The sequence below is a fragment of the Petaurus breviceps genome, unplaced genomic scaffold (assembly GCF_028583685.1).
Source record: "Petaurus breviceps papuanus isolate PSGF00001 unplaced genomic scaffold, PetGlider_PUasm1.0 115, whole genome shotgun sequence".
Classification (NCBI taxonomy): Eukaryota; Metazoa; Chordata; class Mammalia; order Diprotodontia; family Petauridae; genus Petaurus; species Petaurus breviceps.
The window spans coordinates 285729-303178 of record NW_027185612.1 but is presented as its reverse complement, the minus strand read 5'-3'; the positions used below and the strand labels follow the sequence as shown (position 1 = coordinate 303178).

Below are 17450 nucleotides of genomic sequence, written 5' to 3'. Positions count from 1 at the left end.
AAGAGCTTGTCTAGAGGAGGATGATCAGGGGTGAGGAGGGACCTGGAGACCATGTCAAGAGGAAAGCCCTTGGTGGAACTTTGGGATGTTCCACCCCTACCCAAACACCCAAGAAAAATGATGGATGGTCAGAAGAATATAAGCTCTTTGAGGGTAAGGTCAGTTCTTTCTCTAATCTTTGCTTTCCTACACCTTGTGCAATCTCATAACAAATTCTGACTGAATTGGATTGTAGACCTGACGTCAAACATTTAAAGGGTCATCTGAGGGAAGAAAGATTAAACTCATTCTCTTTGAACCCTGCATGTAGAACCAAGAGCCCTAGGAGCAGGCTGCAGAAGGGCAGGCTTATTATGATCTTTGTAAGGGAAGAAAAACTTCCTAACGCTTAGCCAAAAGCTGAGCAAGCTTTTTTTTTTTAGGAAATGAAGCAAACAATTCTATGGCTTTAAAGTTTGTGAAGAGCTTGCTTGACAACTGACAGGTACTGACTCATCTGTTTCATAAATTTTTCTAGATCTATCAATCTAATCTATACAATCTACATACCTATATATAGATTAGATTGATAGATATATAGACAGATATTGATATGTGTAGATATAGATCTATACACATGTATATATATGTAATGCCTCATTTATAGAAAACGATTTCAATATAATTGTCCTCCTTTATAGTCTTATGTATTTTATTTTATGCATTTAAAAATTCTGAGAGGGGATTCATAAGTTTCACTAGATTGTCAAAAGGGTCCGTCACACGTACACTTTATGAACTCCTGCCTCTAGCTCACCGTGAGTTCCCCATCCAGTCTGGAGGCTGGCTGACCACTTGTTGGGGATGCCATAGAGTGACCCACCGCGCTTCTCTGCTCTTCAGCATCCAGGCACCAAGGAAAAGTGCCGGGGTCCGAGTGGTCCTCGGGTGTCGAGGAGCAAGCGACTTCATCGCCTCTTCCCCGGGTGGCTGGGGAAGAGAGGCCGGCAGGTGGGAGGCAGGTGGGCTGCGGGTCAGCCCCGAGTCCAGCACGGCGGTGGGCGGCGTGCAAGGGAGCCGCTCGCCAGCCGGCTCTCCCGCTCGCCCGCTAGCCAGCTCTCGGGGCGTGTCCGCGCGGCGCGCGCCCGGCGCTGCCTGCACTGTTCGCTCCTACCAGCTGTAGATGGAGCTGTCCGTGTTGGTGCGAGCTCGGCTGAGCCTCGGCGCGTTTCTCTTTAAGCGGCCGGAGAGGGACATGCCTCCCAGGATGCAGTTTGTATCAACATGGCAGCTGCGGTGCAGCTCCCCTGCTGAACGGGCGCTGGAACGAGAGCGTCGCGCGGAGCCCGAGCCCGAGCCGGAGCCGGAGCCGGAGCCCGAGCCCGCCGAGCCAGGGCTGGGCTGAGCGTGGGGCCCGGGCCGCAGCGGCTGCGGAGGCGGGGGCGGCCCAGCTCCGGGCCGGCACTCCGGGGGCTCCTCTCAGCTCCCCCTCCGGCCCCTGCCCGGCCGCCGCCTGGCTCCGGGGCTCCGCTGGCTCGGCGCCCTCCGCGCTGACTGCGCGGCCCGGCCCCTGCGTCCAGAGAGCGCGGCGCGACCCGGCCCGGGGGCCCGAGACCCCGCGGGTCCCGTGCGCGGAGCGGGGCGGGAGGGAGCGGAGGAGGAGGGGACGGGGAAGGGCCGGACGCCCCGGAGCCCTTCGCGCCGCAGCCTCTCCGGGGCCTGGGAGAGAGACCGAGGGCCATGGCCGAGGCGGCGCCTGCTCCGGTGAGAGATGCCGCCGCGCGGGCCGGCTGGGGAGCGGGGTGGGCGGGGGGTCCGGGAGCAGCGATCGGGGGCAGGGGCGCCGGCCGGAGCCCGGCCCCCCACCCCTAGGGGACCCGAGCCAGGAACGTCGCGGCCTCCCCGGGCTGCGGATATCCCACCCGGCCCGCAGGAGCCGGGCGCGGCGGCTTGTCATGCCGGGGCCGGGCTCCCGGGGAGCGGGCTGGTTCTGGCCCCCTGGGCAGGCGGCTCCCGCTCAGCCCATTTCTCTGACTGGCTATCGAGGCGCACACACTCGCGTTCTGGGAGGGAGAGGGAACAACCTGCCCCAAGGTCATGCAGCCAGTCATCCGTGGCTCCCTGCCTACTCGTGGAGAAAGCCCTGCCTCTCGGGGATTGGGGAGGGCAGAGGGGAGCCTCCTGCACTGCGGGCTCCGTCCGGACGGGCTCGAAGGGCCCCCCATTCAGGGATGGTCTGGACCAGGGTCTCCATCCCTAGAGAGGAGAGGGCAAGGGGGGCCCCAGGACAAACGCCCCCCCCCCCCCCCCAGTCCCCTTCTCTCCGCCCCCACCCCACCCCCCCACCTCCCCATCGGCTCCCACGACGGACTTCAGGGCCCCCGAGTGATGGGAGGCCAGAGGGCATGCTGCTGCCTAGGAGCTGCTGCCCAGCCTCATGCCCTTCCTCTGAGCAGGTATCTGGGCGACAGCAGCTCCCCGTGACAAAGAAATAACCTACAACTTCCTTAGATCCCCCTGCCAGCATCTGTGACCTCAAAAGAAGTATCCCTTGTTTTTAAGTTGTTCATACATGGAGGATTAAAAAAAAAAAAAGGCGAAGATTTTTCTTCTGTTATATGACCACAATTCTGGGGAACTCAAACCACAGAGAAAAGAAAGGACAGTAAATGAGAAAATTGTATGATAATCTTTTAAAGGCTTTAAAAGGTTCGACAAGATAACCCCCTATAAAATTAGAGTTTTAGACTGATGTGTGTGAATTTGAGTATTCTAGGAATTAAATGGATTGATGGATCACTCTAGCTTTTTTCTTTTTAACTTCTAAAAATCTCTTATTTATTTATTTATTTATTTTTCTTGCCTCACAGAACCACAGGATATCAGAGTTGGAAGGGACCTCTGAAGTCATCTAGTCCGGTTCAGATTAGATCACAGGCTACTAGGACTGGTGAGGAAATCATAGCAAGAACACTTTGTTTTTGTTTTTAAAGAAACTTTCTTCTTTTGCCTTTGGATTCATATAAAGTTCTGTAAACCCATAAGAGGAAAGTACAGATCTGTCTAGAGAAAACAGAAAAAATAATTCCTTATTCTTCAGACCAGTCCTTGAGGCAGGAAGTTCCTGTTCTTCAGGCTTTATTTACTAGATTATAGCCACATTTTAAAGAGAAAGACGCTGTACTAGTTAAACTCCTGATTCTTCAGATAGACTGACTTGGCTCCTGGATGGTTTCCATTTTTCTAGTCATTGGTAGACTCACTAAACTGAAAAACATATGAGATTACTGAGAATTAATCACATGCCTTATGTCTTATTTTCTGCTCTGTAAAAAGGACCACAGCTAAGCCCTGCCCTCAGGTGAGATGGTACAATAGTAAAGTTCATCCCATTAGTCAGGGTCTTATGGGACCAACCTCCATAAGAGTTGAAGGATTCCTCAAAAATGATCTAATCCTACTCCCTCTTTTTTTTTTTTCCCTAATAGATGAAGAAACTGAAGTTCAGTAAAGCTCAGTGATTGATTGAGTTTCTAGGTAGTTTCTAAAAGTAGTAAGTAGGAAAAGTGAGATTCAAACATGGGCCCCTGGATACCAGTCAGTACTGAAGCTTTTTCTACCACCTTTTTTCACCATGCCCTTGCCTTCTTTTGTAAATTGTAAATTCCTTGAGGGCAGGGTCTGCTTTGTAGCCCCTACAAAGATCCAAGCTCTGTGCTAAGGGCCTGAGAGTTAATGAATACTTAAGATATTTTCAGAATATTAGAACTACAGCCCTGTGTAGAACAGAGGTCTTTTGATTCCTAGACATATTCTAAAAATTTCCCCAGTGATTTGAACCCTAGGCTCTCTGTTACATTATAAGGTAAACTATCTCATCTCACTTTTATTTGAAAAAGAGGATGAATGAATGAATGCATGAATGAATAGATATGGAAGACTTAGAAATGGTCCAGAGGAACTTTTAATTAGTGTCTAAAGGAATTGTGATTATTTACCGTAATTTCAAGACTTCAGTAATCATGATTTATTTTTACTGATTGAACATAGTGGATAGCTTTTCTCCATGTCCATGAAAGACAAAGTAAGAGGAAATGGACAAAAATTGTAGCAAGAGAAATTTATATTTAGTCTAAGTAAGATATTGGCTGTCTAGGTAGTTGAAATATTAGTAACCCTGTAGATTAGGAACTTACTTTCCCTAAAGATATTAGGCTTCTTTCCATTTAGATAAAGTCATGTAATTATTCAGAACAGCTTGAATTTAAATATATTAAATTCATATATTATCCTGAAAACTTCATTTTTAGCCCTCGTTCTTCCATATCTTATAACTGAGCTAGAAACAAGTAGCAGAATGAATCTATTTGATTTTTCAATTCTAGTCCTTGACCTTGTGTTCCTAGCCTTCACAGGGATACTTACAGCATCATTGTGCCACAGTCAGAGGCTTCCATCATCCACTATTTGGAGGAATCCTGTTGCTTTTAGTTGGAGACTATCCCCTCATCCCAGTAACATCTTGAAATTGATACTCATTTTTTGAGCATATTTTTGAGCAGGAGGCTGGGCTGAATGCCCAAAGACCCCCATCTAACCCAGTGAGTCTGTAGGAAGTAGTATGTTACAATAGCAGAAAGTGTGTTAGGTTTGAACCTAAGCTCTGGAATTGACTAGTCCCATGGCTCTGGGCTAGTCCTTAAGTATCTTTAAGCTTCAGTTGCCTTATCTATGAAATGAGGGTAATGATCCTTGTGATACTTATCTCAGGATTTTCCTCAGGGGAGTGAACATGCTATATGAATTTGAATTATCTTTATGAAAGGTACTAGATAAACACAACACTTTTAAGATCCAAAATCCATCATAGCAACCTTTAGTGAAAAAAATCTACTTAGAAACTTAAAACATTTTATTTGGGGATATTTTTTTTTTTTGGCTTTTTGGAGGGCAGTTGGGGTTAAGCGACTTGCCCAAGGTCACATGGCTAGTAAGTATTGAGGCTGGATTTGAACTTGGTCTTCCTGACTTCAGGGCCAGTGCTCTATTCACTGTGCCACCTAGCTACCCCCATTTTGGGATATTTCAAAGAAAAAAAAAAAGATTGTGTGTCATTTCTAGGAGATATTGATAGGTATCCTCATGTACTGAATAGAGTCAAAAAGGTAGGTTCAAGTCTTGCCTCTGATACTGGTTCTGTGACCCTGAGCAAGTCACTGAGCCTCTCAGTGTGAGTTGGCTACACTAAGGAAATCACCTGTGTAGTCCTTATCCTATTAGGAAATGAGAGAGGAAGGTCCCATAATCACTGTAATATCTATCTGGATATAGTGGAAATAGCCCTGGAATTCAGGAGACCAGGGTTCTAGTCCCAGTGCCAATGCTTATTTGCCATGTTTCTTGTTCTTCACCTTCCTCATCTTTAAAATATAGATTGTAATCCCTCTTTGCCTACCTCATTGTAAGGATAAAGTAAGAGCATAAATGTGAAAGCACTTTGATAGTATGGTACTATATACAAATTCAAGATATTACTATTATAATTAATAACCATAGCATTATCTTTTATATTAAACCCAGAGACAATATGAACTATTAGGTACAGCTTCCTTAAGAGCACATTCATGATGAAAATAGACACGAGATTTAATTCTGTCTGTAGAATTTATCTATAATAAATATAATTTATTTATATTTAAATATATATTTATATATAAATAAATATATAATATAAATATAATTACACCTCTGTGATGTGATCAGTTATCTTTTGGGCCTAACTTAATTGCCATATTGGGAATGTAAGTCTCAGTCCTGTCTTTTTATTTCTTTCCTTACAAACATGTTCAGGAACTAGCCATGGAGACACAGCGACCATCACCTCTGGCATTCTCCAGTGTTCCTCAGAGAGAAACTCTCCCTCACTCACCTGCTGGACCCCTCCAAGAAACTCCAGCCCAGTACTCTTCTCTTTCCCCTAAAGAAACCCCATCACGATTCCCTGCCATTCCCCAGAAAGAAGCCCCACCCCACATCATTCCTGAGAAAGTGACTCCTGGCCGACTGCACCCTGTTTCCCAAAGGGAAATTTCACTCCCAACTCTTGCTTCTCCTGAGCAAGAAATCACTTTCCAACATCCCCCTGTTCTCCAGCCTGAAACTCAGTGTCCACCCCTAGCTGCTTCCGAACAAGAAATCTTATTTAGGTCCCATCCTGTTCATTATCAAGAAATCCCACTCCATTCCCCTGAAATTCCTGAGAAAGAAACCCTGCTCCTTTCCCCTACTGTTCCTGAAGCTGAGATGGAGACCTTGCTGCAAAATCCAGTTTCCCAAAAGGACACTCCCTTTCAGACCTCTGCTGCCTCTCAGAAGGAAACTCCACTTCAGACTGCTGAAATATCCCGCTTGGCAATATGGGCTGCAATCCAAGCAGTGGAGAGGAAAGTGGAAGCCCAGGCCATGAGGTTACTCACTCTGGAGGGGCGGACCGGGACCGCTGAGAAAAAGCTGAGTGACTGTGAAAAGACAGCTGTGGAATTTGCAAACCACCTAGAGAGCAAATGGGTTGTACTGGGCACCTTGCTCCAGGAGTATGGCTTATTGCAGAGAAGGTTAGAGAATATGGAAAACTTGCTGAAAAATAGGAATTTCTGGATTCTTCGACTGCCCCCAGGCAGCAATGGAGAAGTTCCCAAGGTAAACCTTTCTTGGATGGCAGGATGACAACAAATGGACGAACTAAAAATTCCTTTTAGTTGAGTTCGATTCGTGGAAAAGGGAAAGGGGTGGGTCAAGGGGGAGTCTAAGAAAAGGGAAACATTCAGAATAACTGCAGAATATATTGGGATTCTTCTTAACAAAAATATACATTTATAAAATATTCTTTAGAGTTAAAAAAAGAGAGACTTAAATATTTGGAGGAATATTAACTGCTTATGGGTAGATGAAACCAATATAATAAAAATGACAATGCTAATTAATTTACTTTTTTACTGCCATGCCAAACTACAAAAGGATTATTGTTACTTTATAGATGTATTAAAAAGAATAATGAAATTCATCTGGCAGAACAAAAAAGGTCAAGAACCTCAAGGTAAATAATGGAAAAAAAAATGGGAAGAAAGGGGGTCTGTCAGTACCAGATGTCAAACTATACAACAGAGCAGTAATCATCAAAAATAATTCAGTACTGGCTAAGTAAAGGTAAAAGAATTAGATGAGGGGCGGCCAGGTGGCTTAGCGAGTAAGAGCACCGGCTCCAGTGTCGGGGTGACCTGGGGATCAAATCTGGGCTCAGATACTTAGCACCACACCCAGAAATAACTGGCAGTGTAACCTTGAGCAAGTTACTTAACCCCTATTGCTTTAAAAAAAACTAAAAAACATGTAAAAAAGAAAGAATTAAATGATGACCAGGATCCAGCATTAGGTGATTAAGATGTGCCAAATAATTTATTTTCTTTTAAGGCAGGGAAACTAGGTTAATAGATTAGAGAGAGACTGTAAGATATAGTATATGTTCATTTCAACAAAATACTTGATGAAATCTTACATAATATCCTTGTTAATTAGATGGTGAAATGGAGATTAGATGATAATAGTAATGAGAAGATTCACAGCTGATTGAACAACCACACCCAAAATGTGTTGATTTATGCCCCCATCTTAGCCTGGGAGGCTGAGAGATTGTTATGGGATACTGTTGTTCGACATGGTTTTTTATGAGTGATTTGGACAAAGACAGAGATGGTAGACTTATTCCAGTATCCACATGACATAAAACTTGGAGGAAAAGCCAGGATGACAGATGATAGAGTCAAAGTTCCTAAGTATCTCCACAAGCCAAAGCTAACAGTGTGAATTTTATCTGGGATAAGTGTAAAGTCCTAGATTTGGGTTTTGTGTTTTTTGTTTTTTTTTTTACAAAATCTGATCCGCAAGAATCAGGATGGAGGATCCTGGGCTTAGTAACAGCTCATAAAATTAAAGGCTTTAGTTGACCACTAGATTAAAATGGAGCCAAGAGAGTTAAACAGTGGCCATTTGTTTTTATAGATAATGTTCTCTCAATGTGAAAATTCCCTCCATAGATATAGATCAGTGACCCTTCTGTAATTTATTGTATTAGAAAATTGTCTGGGACACAAAGAGTGATTTGCCTGTGGTTTTATGGGTAGTATTCTTTTAGGACAGGAATTGGACCCAGGTCTTTCCAATCTAAGTGACCCTCAGTCTCCTAAGTCCCACAGCCTCTTAATGATCATTGAGGTTCATTGATAGGTAAGTCTTATGTGGTAAGTCTAGAAGTGATTTCCATTCTGCACAAGTCAGAGCTCATCTGCAGGACTGGATCCTTTTCTGGAATCCCAGTTTTAAAAAGGACACTGACTAGCCAGAAGATGTCCAGAGGAGAGTAACCAGGATAATTAGATGTCAGGAAACCATATTATATTAGGTACATTTAGCTTAGAGAAGGGGAGATATGCTTCAAACATTTGAAGGGTTATAGACTTACTCTATATTGTTTAATAAGGTAGAGATAAGACCAGTGGGTGAAAGTTAGTTTAATTTATAAAATGTGACTTGAAATAAAGAAGAGGCAAATTTTGGTTCAACTTTCTAAAACTTAGAGCCCCACACTGACATTGCTGAATTCTCTTTTTTTAATTATTATTATTATTATTGCCTTTTGGAGGGCAATTGGGATTAAGTAACTTAACCAAGGTTACACGGCTAGTTTTTTTGTGTGGGTGTTAAGTGTCTGAGGCCGGAACCGAACTTGGGTCCTCCTGACTCTGTGGCCTGCACTTTATTCTCTGCGCCACCTAGCCACCCTTTTTATTATTTTTTAATTTTAAAAAATGGGGTTTTTTTTTTGCTTTTTGGAGGGCAATTGGGGTTAAGTGACTTGCCCAAGGTCACATGGCTAGTTTGTTTTTTTGTGTGTGTTAAGTGTCTGAGGCCACATCTGAACCCAGGACCTCCTGTGCTCTATTCGCTGTGCCACCTAGCCGCCTCAACATTGCTGAATTCTCAAAGAGCAGTGGCTAGATAGCCAACCACCCCTCAGAGATCCTGCACAAACATTTCCTGGGAGAGGGGGCCAGTTGGCCTCTAAGGACCCTTCTTACAGTAATAGTCTGTGCTTTCAAGAAAAAGATGCTAGAGCCTATGCTTTTTTTAGTTCTGTCTCCAGTATACCCATTATGGTCATGGGTATAGACAAGAAAAAAAGCAGCTGTGTTTTCATACGAGTTTTTTATATCAACATGGATCTTTGCTTGATTTAAAATATAATACTCATTAGTACTCCCAGATTCACATTTAGATTAAAAAAAAATTCTAAAATGTATTTCCAGGGGCTGTAAGTTATTATTTTAGACTTGTATTTAAGGAAAACCTTTGAAGTAACTTTAAAAAGAGATAGCATGGCATTGTGAATGGAGAGCTGGCCTCAGAGTCAGCAAGGTCTGGGTTCGAGTCCATTTCTTGGCCCATACTGGTTGTCACTTAGCCCCTCTTATTTTCAGTTTGCCAAGCAATACTATAAGTTGCATAACAGTTGATGATCTATATAGGTAGAGTTTCCTTTTACCAGTGAAATCACAAATCCAGACCAAAAAAGAAGAATCCATGGTGTGAAGCCTTTTCCTTTCTTGTAATACAGTTGTATTCTGGCTTGTATCTTTCAACCTGTGTTTAACTTTTGACATGGAAAACAGTAACATGAATTCTTTCTCCTCAGGATTTTATTGTTTTCCAGTCTTATAATATTGTGGAATGTAATGTCAGCATGAAATGAATGGAATGAAAATCAACTGAGTTTTCTGATTTTTAGGATTTCTTTTGGAAACAGGATGTCATGCTCTGGCTCTTCAGGATTACCCTTGAAAAGAGTCAGGTTTCACTAGTGCATTAGTTATATAGATGTGATATTTAATTGTTTTTCCTTAGGCCCATACTCAGATAAAACTTCAGAATTAAGATATTAAGCTATGCAGCCATTCAGGCAGTCCCTGCCCTAAATGTATTCTCTATATTACTTGTAAATTGGGGTGTTCCCTGGATTATATTGTGAATCTCAAACAGATCTGGGCCATATTCTTTGTGCTAAAATTGTCTAAGTGTGTCCTTCCCAGCTCTATGGACAGTGCTGAGGGTCTGTTTTGTGATTTCAGGTACCAGTCACATTTGATGATGTTGCAGTCCATTTCTCAGAACAGGAGTGGGGGAACCTGTCTGAGTGGCAAAAGGAACTTTACAAGAATGTGATGAGGGGCAACTATGAATCTCTTGTCTCAATGGGTAAGGAACACTTCTTTAATAATACTAGCCATGTAGAATACTTTATATGTGTTATCTTACCTGAGCCTCCAGTTCACATACACGAATGGTCCTTTTTTCCCCAGAGTCTATCCTGAGCCCTTTTCTCTTCTCCCCCTACACAGGCTCACTTGGTGATCTCATCAGGTCCTTTGGGTTCAGTTATCTCTATGCAGGTGATTTTCAGCCAGCCCTAAGCTCTCTCCTCATATCCATGTGCTGACTACATCTGCTGCCTCTTGGACATCTCAAACTAGTTGTCCTGTAGATAGCCAAAACAACCCATTAACTTTCCCCACAAATCTCTCCCCTCTTCCCTGTAGCTTTAGAGGACACTCACTCATTCACCTCACGTACCCAATCTGTTGCCAGATTTTGTCCTTTCTACCTTCACAAGGTCTCCTGCCTAATCTCCCTCTCTCCTGGTGAAGGCCCTCATCCCCTCACCCCTGGACTACTGCAGTGTCCTGCTGGGGGCTCTGCCTGCCTCCAGGCTATCCTCCACTCCACTGCCAAACTGAGCTTCCTAAGATGCAGCTCCAACCATGTCTCCTCTCTGCTCAGTAAACTCCAGTGGCTTCAGGATCAAGTTTGAAAACTTCTATTTGGCTTTTAAAACTCTTCACACTTAGGTGTTCTTGTTACCCTTGACTTCCTTCCAGTGTCCTTAGGACGCTCTCTCACCCAACTCCATCCTTTTCCCTGCTGCCCTTCAGGCCTGGAATGCTCTCTCTGCCTTTCTCTGTCACCTGACTTCTCTGGCTTCCTCTAAGACTCAACTCAGATCCCACCTTTTACAGGAGGCTTTTCCCAGCCCCTCCCATATTCCACCTCTGCTGAGGCCTTTCAGGGAGATTACCCCCCATTTACTGTGTATCTTGTACTTAGTTGTTTGCATGTTTTTCTTCCCGTTTGACTGTAAGCTCCTTGAGGGCAGGGGCTGGGTTTTTGTTTTAGTTTGTAGTCCAGTGCTTGGCACTTAGTAGGTGCTTATTAAATGTCTTGTTGAACCTCATAAGAACTCTGTGAGGAAGGGAGTACGAAGATTATAATTTCCATTTTACAAATAAAAAAAACCCCGAGACTGAGGGAGAGGCTAAACTGCCCTCTTGCCCAAGGTCACAGCTCTCTGGATTACAAGTGCAGTGATGGCTCCTCTCTGCCCACTTCTTGGCTAGAAATAATTTCTATTCAGCCCTTCAGCAAGAGCGGGTTTGAGTGGAGATGAGGGCAAGAGTCAGAGGTGATGGCCTGAGTGGCTAGTCACAGTGAAAGCACCCCCAGTGTGGAGGAGAGATGGGAGACAGGACAGATTTAGGCCTCATTTCTGGATTCACTGTCTTGGATGCATAGAAGAAGCACAGAAGCAAGAGAGGAAGTAGCAGATTCTGAGAATTAAGCATAAGGAAGAAAACCATGGTGGCACAAGACAGGGAACAGTATCCTGTGACGTGAGGCATGGGGAATTCTAATCCTGCCCCTGCCACTAACGTGCTCTGTGGCCTAAGACATGACCTTTCACCACTCGAGATATGAGAATGGTCTTTGTTTTTGGTTCGGACCTGTGATTTTATTAGTATGGAGAACCCTAGTGTGGAAATTCCCACAATGTACATCCTGAGAGTTTATTTTGCTAAGTGATTCACCCATTTCTCACCTGTGGCTCCAAGAAGCTGTAGCATGTACAGCGGCCATACCCCAGCAAATCTGTTTCAGCAGATGGGCTAAACCTAAACCAGGCTGAGGGTAAACTACAGGCCTCAAACCTGTCAGTGAGTGAGGGGAATGTCTGCCCCAAGCATGCAAAGATTTTTCCTGGCAGAATGGGTAAATGATAACAGTCTGTTCCAACGGCCATAAAGATGGCTAAAGCAGGCGCTCAGAGCTTGGTCAAGGCATGAAACATACCAAGGTCATCTACTACATCCTGGGCCATTGCCAATCATCTTGACTTTTGTCCTGCTTCTGGACTTCAGTGACTCAGAAACAGAGAGTGAGGCTGATGACTTTGTGCAATGTTGCCTCACTTAAATCCAATTCATGCACAAGTCAAAACATCAACCTGGGATGTCATTGGCCTTTCTCGAAAATGAAGGACTATCCACAACAATCCATCCCTTAATCTGTTTTCCATTTACTTCTCCTACTTTCTTCTTCTCCCCTTTCCCTCCTATTTCCCTGCTGAGTGAAATATATTTCTGAACCCAATTGTGTGTATATGTGAATGCATTCTCTTCCTTCCTTTGACTAATTCAGATAAGAGTAAGGTATCAACTATTCCCTCCTTCTCCTTCCTCTCTGTCGACTTCTACTTTTGAATCCTGATTACATGAGAATATTTCCCCTAACTTTCTTTTCCCTTTTCCCCACCCCCATATGTTTCTCTTTCCCTCTCTTTCCTTTCTTTTTTTAAAAATCAACAAGAAGATATAAAATCTTCTTGTAAAATCATCACCCCAACAAGTCTTTCAGGCTTTGACTCTTGCCCTCATCTCCACTCAAACCTACTCTTCCTGAAGGGCTGCTGAATGGAACTCATTTCTAGCCAAGAAGAGAGGCATCCTGGTGAGCAGAGAGGAGCCATCACTACACTTGTAATCTACAGAGCTGTGACCTTGGGCAAGAGGTCTGTTTAACCTCTCCCTCAGCCTCAGGGTTTGTTTTTTTTTGTAAAGTGGAAATGATAATCTTTATACTTCCTTCCTCACAGGGTTGTTATGAGGTTCAAGGAGGCATTTAGTAAGCACCAAGCCTTCCCTCTAATTAGTCTCCTTCTGTGACTCTTGAAGATGATAGGGTTCAGAAGGGACACATACATCATTCCTTATATTAAAATATAAACCATTTATCCTTGTTTAGTTTCTCTATATTTGTTTATCTTTCTCTTAACTCCTGTGTTTGAACTTCAGTGTTTCTGCTCAGTCTGGTCTTTCAATCAGGGAGGCTTGGAAGTTCTCTTTTTCATTAAAGATCCCTATCAATCCACCCCTACCCCCACCCGAAGATTATTTTCAATTTTGCTGTTCTTGACAATAGCCTATATCCTTTGTCCTCTGGGATATCAAAGTCCTTTGCTTCTTCATAGTGGAGGCCACCAAATAGTGTGTGACCTTGACTGTGGTTCCATGGTAGCTGAATTTTTTTTTTTAATTTTAGAAATGAGGCCTTTATCAGAGACACTGGTTATAAAAATTCTTTCCCAATTTTCCACTTCCCTCTTAATCTTGGTTACACTGGCTTTATTTGTACAGAAACTTTTCAATGTAATGCAATCAAAATTATCCATTTTGTATTTTATAATGCTCACTCTGGTTTCTTCATAAAATCTTCCCTATTCCTTGCTCTCCCAGATTGCTTACAGTATCAGCCATTATACCTAGATTGTGCATCCATTTCGACTTTATTTTGGTGTACGGTGTTAGATATTGGTCTGTGCCCAATTTCTGCCATACTATGTACCAGTTTTCCCAACAGTTTTTGTCAAAGAGTGGATTCTTATTCCCAAAATTGGGGTCTTTGGGTTTATCAAACAGTAGATTACTATAGTCATTGGCTGCTGGGTCTCCTGTACCAAGTCTATTCCATTGATCAACTACTCTGTTCCTCAGCTAGTACCAAGTAGTTTTGATGGCTGCTGCTTTATAATACAGATTAAAATTTGGTATGGCTAGGCCACCTTCCCTAGCATATCTTTTCATTAATTCCCTTGATATTCTGGACCTTTTGTTCTTCCAAATGAATTTTGTTACTATTTTTTCTAGCTCTATAAAGTAATTTTTTGGTAGGTTGATTGATATGGCACTAAATATGTAATTTAAATTTAGGTAAAATTGTCATTTTTATTATATTAGCTCAACCCAGCCACGAGCAACTGATGTTTTTCCAATTAGTTAGATCTGACTTTATTTGTGTGAAAAATGTTTTGTAATTGTGTTCATATAGGTCCTGGATTTGTTTTGGCAGGTAGATTCCCAAATATTTTATAATGTCTAGAGTAACTTTAAATGGGATTTCTCTTTCTATCTCTTGCTGTTGGATTTGATTAGAAATATACAGGAATGCCAAGGATTTATTTTATATCCTGCAATGCTGCCAAATTTATTTATTATTTCAAGTAGTTTTTTTTACTGGATTCTCTAAGTCTATCATCATGTCATTTGCAAAGAGTGATAGTGTACTCTCTTCTTTGCCTAATTTGATTCCTTCAATTTCTTTTTCTTCTCTTATTGCTACTGCTAACATTTCTAGTACGTGGCACTTGGAACTTTTCTTTTTTTATATATTTAAATATTAGTTTGTCCATTTTTTATTTTTTTAAAAATTTATTTATTTTTAGTTTTCAACAATTCATTTCCACAAGATTTTGAGTTACAGTTTTTTCTCCCCATCTTTCCTCTACCCCCACCCCAAAATAGCAAGCCTACTGAATACCCTTTCTCCCAATCTGTTCTCTCTTATATCCTCCCCCATCATTCCCCTAACTTTCTAGTAGGGCAAGATGGATTTCTATACCCCAATGCCTGTATATCTTATTTCCCAGTTACATGTAAAAAAAGCATGTTTTTAAAACTTTGACTTCCAGATTTTTTTTCTTCTTCCCTCCTCCCCTGCCCTCCCCCCTCACCCCCCAGAAGATAAGCAGTTCAATATAGGTTGTACATGTGTAGTTACCCAAATCATTTCCATAGTAGCTATATTGTGAAAAACTAACTATATTTCCCTCCATCCTATCCTGTCCCCCACTTATTCTATTTTCTCCTTTGACCCTATCCCTTTTTTTTTTTTGCTTTTTGAAGGGCAATTGGGGTTAAGTGACTTGCCCAAGGTCACACGGCTAGTTTTTTTTTGTTAAGTGTCTGAGGCCAGTCCTGAACTCAGGTCCTCCTAACACCATGGCTGGCGCTCTATTCACTGTGCCACCTAGCCGTCCCTGACCCTATTCCTTTTCAAAAATGTTTGCTTCTAACTACTCTCTCCCCCAATCTGCCCTCCCTTCTATCATCCTCCCTCTTATACCTTACCCCCCTATTTTCCTGTAGGGTAAAATACCTAATTGAGTGTGTATGCTATTCCCTCCTTAAGCCAAATTCAGTGAGAATAAGGTTGTCCTAATCCCTTTTACCTTCCTGCTCTTCCCTTCCATTGTAACAGTGTTCTCTTTCCTCTTTTATATGAGATAATTTACCCTAATCTATCTCTCCCTTTCTCCTTCTCCCAATAAATTCCTCTCTCACCTTTTAATTTTACCTTTTATATATCATCCCTTCATATTCAACTCATCCTGTGCACTCTGTCTATGTGTACATGTACACACATATGCCCACACTCACATATATATTTACATACATATACACCCTCCTATACATATATATATATATATGTATGTATACATATATATTCACTTCAACTATCCTCATACTGAGAAAAGTCTTATGAGTTACAATTATCATTTTTCCATGTAGGAATATAAATAGTTCAACTTTAATAAGTTCCTTATGGTTGCTTTTTCTTGTTTACCTTCTCATGCTTCTCTTGCTTCTTGTATTTGAAAGTCTCATTTTCTATTCAGCTCTGGTTTTTTCATCAAGAATACTTGAAAATCCTCTATTTCACTGAATATTTTCCCCTGTAGCATTATACTCAATTTTGCTGGGTAGGTTTTAATCCTGGCTCCTTTGACCTCCAGAATATCATATTCCAAGCCTTTTGATCCCTTAATATAGAAGCTGCTAGGTCTTGTGTTATCCTGATTGTGTTTCCACAATATTCGTTTCTTCCTGACAGCTTATAATATTTTCTCCTTGACCTGGGAACTCTGGAATTTGGCTATAATTTTCCTAGGATTTTTTTTGGGGGGGATCTTTTTCAAGAGGCAACCAGTGAATTCTTTCAATTTCTTTTTTGCCCTCTGATTCTAGAATATCCGGGCAGTTTTGTTTGATAATTTCTTGAAAGATGGTGGTTAGGCTCTTTTTTTGATCATGGCTTTCAGGTAGTCCAATAATTTTTAAATTATCTCTTCTGGATCTATTTTCCAGGTTAGTGGTTTTCCCAATGAGATATTTCACACTGCCTTCTATTTTTTCATTTGTTTGGATTTGTTTTATAATATCTTGATTTCTCATAAAGTCATTAGCTTCCATTTGCTCCAATCTAATTTTGCTCCAATCTAAATTCCCTTCAGTTAGTTTTTGAAATTCCTTTTCCATCTGGCAAATTTTCCTTTTTAAGGCGTTCTTCTCCTCACTGGCTTTTTGGGCCTCTTTTGCCATTTGATTTAGTCTATTTTTTAAGGTGTTAATTTCTTCAGTGTATTTTTGGGTCTCCTTTAGCAGGCTACTGAATTGCTTTTCATGATTTTCTTGCATCATGCTCCTTTCTCTTCCCAATTTTTCCTCCACTTCTCTTACTTGATTTTCAGAGTCTTTCTTGAGCTCCTCCATGGCCTGTAATCAGTTCATATTTTTCTTGGAGGCTTTTGATGCAGGAGTTCTGACTTCATTGTCTTCCTCCCACTCCATGCTTTGATCCTTTTTGTCCCAAAAAAGGATTCTATGGTCTGTTTGTGCTTCCTCAGCTTGCTCATATTGCCAGTCAATTACTTGACTTTTGAGCTCTTTGCCACAGTAGAACTCTGCTTCCACAATGGAGAGATCTTTGTCCCAAATTGCTGGGGTTTTTGCAGCTGCCAGAGCTATGAGGAGCTCTACAGCCCCCACAACACTCTGGCTCACTGGCCATACGTACCAGGACCACCACCCAAGACCATGATCCAAATCCAAGCAGGTTAAAGCAAAAGCCATTACCCTATGAATGGTTGTTTAGTCCCCCTACTATCTGCAGGTCAGGAGCTCCTGAGGCAGTCACACCAAGGAGGCTGTACAGCCACCACACCTCCACTGCTTCTCCCTCTGGGGTCAGGGACCCACCACACTCTCCCATCCCTGTTCCAACAGAGTTCCACACTGACCTTTTACTTTGTCTTTGGTGTTTATGAGTTGAGGAGTCTGGAAACTGCCACAGCTGCTGGTGATTCATTCTCCTGAAGTCTGCCTGTGGCTGCCACTGGTCAGGGCTACCCTGGGGCTGGAACCATGGGGCTCAGGTGGGACTGCACTCGGCTCCCAGGTCAGTGCGATAGACCC

General features: G+C 42.6%; 1 protein-coding gene across 2 annotated transcripts in view; it reads left to right on the top strand.

The window, feature by feature from the left end:
• The first annotated feature begins 1575 nt into the window (after window positions 1-1575).
• Window positions 1576-17450, top strand: part of ZNF777 (zinc finger protein 777) — a 40420-nt gene continuing 24545 nt past the window's right edge. The window contains exons 1-4 of one of the 2 annotated variants that reach the window (XM_069083080.1): window positions 1584-1743; window positions 2850-2929; window positions 5830-6678; window positions 10161-10287. In XM_069083080.1, coding sequence (XP_068939181.1) covers window positions 5839-6678; window positions 10161-10287 — 967 coding nt within the window. In that variant the 5' untranslated portion in view covers window positions 1584-1743; window positions 2850-2929; window positions 5830-5838. Of the gene's footprint in view, window positions 1744-2849; window positions 2930-5829; window positions 6679-10160; window positions 10288-17450 lie in introns of both variants that reach the window. The other variant, XM_069083071.1, reaches the window with a different exon arrangement.